At 35.7% G+C, this 6,413-nt stretch overlaps 1 protein-coding gene across 1 annotated transcript in view; it reads right to left on the reverse strand.

The window, feature by feature from the left end:
• Window positions 1–2,954: 2,954 nt before the first annotated feature.
• The window catches only part of rab35a (RAB35, member RAS oncogene family a), an 18,947-nt gene continuing 15,488 nt past the window's right edge, over window positions 2,955–6,413 (reverse strand). The window contains exons 5-6 of the mRNA XM_016484462.1: window positions 5,541–5,665; window positions 2,955–3,877 (exon numbers count right to left, since the gene is read on the reverse strand). Coding sequence (XP_016339948.1) covers window positions 3,755–3,877; window positions 5,541–5,665 — 248 coding nt within the window. The 3' untranslated portion in view covers window positions 2,955–3,754. The remainder of the gene's footprint in view (window positions 3,878–5,540; window positions 5,666–6,413) is intronic.

Below are 6,413 nucleotides of genomic sequence, written 5' to 3' on the forward strand. Positions count from 1 at the left end.
ATAATCCATAATAACGCTTCCTCCAGTGAAAAAGTGCATCTCCTGTTGTCTCTCACGTATGTGTTTAGAGCTGTGCTTGTTTATTGTGCTTGATCTGTGCAGATTTCTCTCCTGATTCAGACCAGAAAACTTTTTCACTGGAGGAAGCGTTATGGATTATGGAGTCGTATTTTAGTTAAAAACGTCTTAATGCTGGCTTTGTTTCTTCTCCAGATGTTAACTGATGGACTGGAGTGCTGTGGATTATTGTGATGTTTTTATCAGCTGTTTGGACTCTCAATCTGACGGCACCCATTCACTGCAGAGCATCCATTGCTGAGACACTGATGCAGTGCTACATTTCTCCAAATCTGATGAACATCTTGGATGGCCTGAGCATTGTATGACTTGAATGTAGTGCATGAGTCATATAGTCTACTATTATGATGCTGCAGAAAGAAAATGCCATGGAAACATCTTCATCATTCTGCACAGTGCAATGCATCATACTATGAACCTGAATGCATTACACATTCTACACACTGAACAGATTCTATTAAAGCAGTTTATTTTTCAGTTGTACTCTTTAAACTCATAGATGTGACTGTTCACGTTCCTGCAGGAGCTGATGGAGCAGACACGACCTCGGGTCACCGCACCAGCAGGACGACAAACGAGGACATCTGGAGCTAAAACTACAGTACAGCTTCTTCGAGACGTCAGAGCAGCAACACACACTATTCACACTCGCAGGAGAACATGCAGATCTCAGTGCCAAGATCGTCAAGACACGAGTACGTTTCTGTTTGGACTGAACAAACAAGACTTAAAAACATCAAAGCAAGAGTCATTTACTGTAAAGAAAAGCACTTTTTCACATCTTGTGAATTCAGTGTCTCATGATCTTCAGAAATCATTCTAATATGCTGATTTGCTGCTCAAGAAACATTTCTGATTATCAATGTTGAAAACAGTTGTGCTGCACAATATTTTTTTTGAAACAGTGATACTTTTTTAACACTTTTAATCATCAGACATGCATTAAATTGATCAAAAGTGACAGTAAATACATTTATAATATTAGAAATTTCTATTACAAATTAATGCTGTTAAAGTTAACTTTCTATTCATCTGTGAATCCTGAAAAATAAAATGTATCATGGTTTCTACAAAAATATTGTGCAGCACAACTGTTTTCAACATTGATAATAATCAGAAATGTTTCTTGAGCAGCAAATCAGCATATTAGAATGATTTCTGAAGATCATGTGACACTGAAGACTGGAGTAATGATGCTGAAAATACAGCTGCGCATCACAGAAATACACTACACTTTAACAGATATTCACACAGAAAACAGCTGTTTGAAACGGTAAAAATATTTCACAATATTACTGATTTTACTGTGTTTTTTCTCAAATAAATGCCGCCTTGATGAGCAGGAGAGACATGAAAACATAAAAAAACTTAACTAAAACTTTTGACCTGTTATTTTTTAAAATACAAAAATAAAGTAAAAAAATAAAAATAAAAAAAAAATGACACGTTAAATGTTGATTTATTTTACACGGGGGACACAAATGGCACCTATTTTGTAAAATGAAGCACCTGTAACACAATTTAGATTCTAGCCTGACTGATATGAATGTTTCTGATTTGTCTCCAAAAATGCATTTAAAAACTTGTCCAGAAACAAAAGAGAGCCAGTAATTATATCACTGCCAAAGCAAAATGTAGCTCTGAATAAAAGGCAGGCGTTTGTCACAGTGAGCTGAATAATGCTGTATTAGAGCGACACCTTGTGGTGAAACAACCACAGAAACATTTTATTTAGTAAAGACAAGGAGTAAAGATGAACATTTTGTTCTCTTAAAATGTTTATTATCGTTACACTCGTGTTGGGACAATGAATATGAGTAATAGTTCATGGTTTCCAGTGTACACCAGATCATTACACAAACAGAAGCACACAGACGCATGTGTCAGCGTCCACATGCAGGCATGCGTGTTCGCTCAAGTAACACATAAATTAGCACAACGGTGGTTTCATAAGGGTTTGTCGCAGATTCCCTGTGAGCATCTCAAAGCAAGAATCATTCACTCCCACAATCTGTCACTGTAATTGCGTATTAGGATCCAAAAGCGTCACCAGCAACACTCAGCTCTTCAGGGTGTGATATTTTCAGTCATAAATGCCGCTGGTGTCTCGATATTCCTGCTGAAGAGGAACTAGATTGTGTTCAGAAGATCTGAGGAGTCAAATACAGCAGGTTACAGTCACATGATCTGCTTTAGAGAGGTCACTTTTGTTTTTCGTCTCTTTCAAATTGGAAAATAAGGAGAGATCGTGCACTGACACCAGCACTGAGAACCATAAATTCAATTAAAATGCTCATTTTGTCATCATTTACTCGCCTTCATGTCATTCCAAAGTCGTTTGACTTACTTTCTTCTGTGAAACACAAAAGGAGACGTTTAGCAGAATGCTCACGCTGCTCTTCTCAGTGAAAGTATCATGAAAAACTTAATGGTTTGCAATGACATGCAAGTGAGTAAATATAGACAAAGTGTGCATTTTCGCATGAATTATTCCTTTTAAAGGAATAGTTTATACAAAAATGAAAATGTGCTGTAAATGTGTTCACCCTCAGTTCATCTGAGATCAAGATGAGTTTGAAATGCAGCATTGCATCAGTGTCTCAGCAGTGGATGCTCTGCAGTGAATGGGTGCCGTCAGAATGAGAGTCCAAACAGCTGATAAAAACATCACAATAATCCACACGTGCTTGACCTGTGCAGATTTCGCTCCTGATTCAGACTTAACATCTTAATGATGGATTAGTTTCAGCTTTTGTCTTCTCCAGATGTTAACTGATGGACTGGAGTGCTGTGGATTACTTGTGGATTATTGTGATGTTTTTATCAGCTGTTTGGACTCTCATTCTGACGGCACCCATTCACTGCAGAGCATCCATTGCTGACTGATGCAATGCTACATTTCTACAAACCTGATGAAGAAACAAACTCATCCTAATCTTGCACAGCACATTTTCAGCTGATCAATTTTTGCATCAACTATTCCCTTAAATCCGCGCTTTCCTGCACTTGCACATGAGATTCAGCGTTTCCTCGCAGCTTTGTAAATATAATAACTTTCAGTCAATGGCACCAGATTCATTAAACACTACTGTGTGTTTGATTGTATAATTTGTTAGTAAAAAAATACAATTTTACAAAAATGAAAGACAAAAGAGAATGCAAAAGGCAAAAAAAATGTCTCTTGGTAGTTGGCAGAGCAGCACACATTTGGTCCGTCTGTGACGACGTGCATGAAAATATGAGAAAATTCATGATGTTCTCCAACTTATATGTGGTCCTGATTGGTGTCGGTAGGTGTTAAGTCACATTAACACTGCAGTCGCTCACATTAGGCCTTGTTGGTATGATTCCACAGCATGTGAAACGCAGACAATGACGAAGATGCAGATGTTTCATTTTCTATTTTAACATTTCTGCGGCAGATCTTCAGGGGAAAAAAAACAACGATGAAGTGCGATGCCACTGGAATCCAATCCTGCTAAAACATCGGAGTCTGTAGGCGTCCTCCCAAATCCAACCGGGCTCATCATTAGTAAATCTCTCTCATTACTAGTCTCACGGGTTGGTTTAAGTGTGTCAAGCTGTCTGGCTCTTGTCAGTTCAGTGGCGTTTCGTCGATTGGCTCTCTAAGGGTGTGTGTGTGGGTGTGTGTGTGTGTATACATGAGTCCGGTCCTTTAGCAGCATTTCTTCTTGCGTTTGCTGCTCTTACTCAGTTTGACGACTTCGCTCTGCTTCTGCTGTTTGGCCACAGACTCTTTCCGGACCTTCAGGACGAGCTCAGTGATGCAGTTGAACATCTGATGCACAGACAGACACAATAACTCATCAGTGAGACAGTCTGAATCAATAAAAACGGTCACACTTTATATTAGGTGGCCTTAACTACTATGTACTTACATCAAAAAATAAGTACAATGTGCTTATTGCGTTCATATTGTATTGCAAAACACTTTTGCTGCTGTTGAGGTGTGATACGGGTAAGGTTAGGGACAGGTTTGGTGGTATGGGTAGGTTTAAGGGTGGGTTAAGGGATGCATGGGTCAACGGTGTAATTATAAATGATGTAATTACAGAAATTAATTACAGATGTTATTACATGCAGGTATCTTTAAAAATATAAGTACAATGTAAAAACATGTATGTACACAATAATTGCATTGTACCAAATGATTAATTTAAATGTAAGTACATAGTAGTTAAGGCCACCTGATATAAAGTGGGACCATAAAAACAAAACAACGCATTTCTGAACATTAGATGTTTGCTTACAATTATTTGAAAAAAGGCCCATACCGTACACTTTTGTAGTATACAGTATTATTTTAGTATCATTGTGATACTATTATAGTTTATTAAAATTCTGAATTTATTTCTGTTTTTCTACTTTCCATTTTTGTTTTAATTTTAGTTAAAGGTTTATTAATTTTGTTGCGTTTTGCCATTTTTTAAATATTTAGTTTTTTGCTTTTTGAAATAATTTTTTCATTTAATAATTAGTTTAAGTTTTACTTATTTTAATACATAATACTATTATAGTTTTATTAATATTTTGAATAATTTTTTTGTCTTGTTGTGTTTATAGTTTTATTGTTATGCGTTTATAGTTTTAGCTTTATAAAGTTTTCGTTTTACTTATTTTAGTACATTAAGTGAATCTTAAATGTATCTATTATAGTTTTATTAATTTTAATTTTTTTTATTTTTCATGCTTTACAATTTTTTTGTTATTTATGTTTTATTTTTTAGAACCTCAAGTCAATCTAAATGAAATGAGATATGTTGCCTTGGCAACTTGCTGAGTTTTCTATATTTTTATAATATAATATAGATATTCAAATTTTTTATTTAATTTCAAGTGAAGGACGTTTTTATGCTCTCAGTTTCAGTTACTGTAATAACTCTGGAAGTACATTAATTTTTTCCTTTAAAGGTGACATATCATAAAAATCTGACTTTTCCAGGTTTTAAGTGCTATAATCAGGTCCCCGGTGCATCTACCAACCAAGGAAACGTGATAAAGATACATATTGTAAAAAGGGGCATAATATGTCTCCTTTGAGTCTACTGGTTAAACATCCCTGACGCGGTTATAGACCTGAACTGATCTAAATAATGACTCTATTGTCCCATTTCAGAAAGTGAATTTGTTTCATAACTGATGAATTTTACAACATTAATACTGTTACTTTCCTGTTTGTTACTGTGAAACAATCTGTATTGCATAAAGCGCTAGAGATATAAATATGACTTGCAGCACCAAAACAGCAGATATATTTCCTATTCCCCAAAAGTCTTTAGTCGGGAAAGGAAGATTCTGAAGGCTCTAGTATGTCACACAAAACTCTTTCATTACAAAAGAACGAGACAAATGCTGCTTTTCATGATATGACTCCATTGAAGGTTTTATTTTCTGTAGCATGATGATGTTTAATCTAACCGTGTTTGAAAAGCTTGACTTACGTCCTCGACGTTGACGTTCTCCTTGGCGCTGGTCTCAAACAGTCGGATGCACATCTGCTCAGCAAACTTCTGCGCGTCGTTGGTCTCCACCACTTTAGAGGCGGGATCGTCATTCTTATTACCCACTGAACCCAGAGCAGAGGAAAGAGCGTTAAAACCAAGCATAACCAATAACCACAACAACAAGAGCTCCATATGAACCGAGAGCAAAGTGCCTATCATTCAGAACATGCTGAAAGGCTGAATCTGAAACACCATTAAGAAATGCCAAGCTTATATTTCATCCCAAAAATATAAAAAATTAAAGAAAAGATTGAAGATAAAGAAAATTATGGCTATTATTAGGACCACTATTTTTAATATGAAGAGTTCATTTGCAAAAACCGATAACTCCATTTTTATTTTATTTTCAGAAATCACGTTTTTTTATTGCGCATTCCAAGTAATATCAATCAAACTGCAGTACTTGAGTTGTTTTGATTAAGTAATAATAATAACTTAAACAAATACAGGTAATTTACAAAATTAAAGTTAATTGAAAGTGTTTTTTTTTACAAATTAAAAGTTGGTTTTATAGCAAAAGCAGATAACTCCACATTTCATGTTTTAGAGTTTAGAAAACACTCGTTTAATCTTTGTAATCTCCTCAGATGACAATGTAGATGCCTGACAAACGTTGTTGTTGTTGTGATCATAAACTGTATGGATGTGATTACACGCAATACACGGAGCTTTTCCCTCAAAATTGTAACGCGCTGCTTTTGCAAGCTTCCGTGAAAACGTTTCAGATTTTATTTTCCTTTTTCGCCCTGAAGAAGATATCACTGGTTCATCAAGTTTGTCGAAATGATCCTTGATCACTTTTAGTCAGCT

The sequence above is a fragment of the Sinocyclocheilus anshuiensis genome, unplaced genomic scaffold, assembly GCF_001515605.1.
Source record: "Sinocyclocheilus anshuiensis isolate Anshui unplaced genomic scaffold, SAMN03320099.WGS_v1.1 scaffold745, whole genome shotgun sequence".
Taxonomy (NCBI): Eukaryota; Metazoa; Chordata; class Actinopteri; order Cypriniformes; family Cyprinidae; genus Sinocyclocheilus; species Sinocyclocheilus anshuiensis.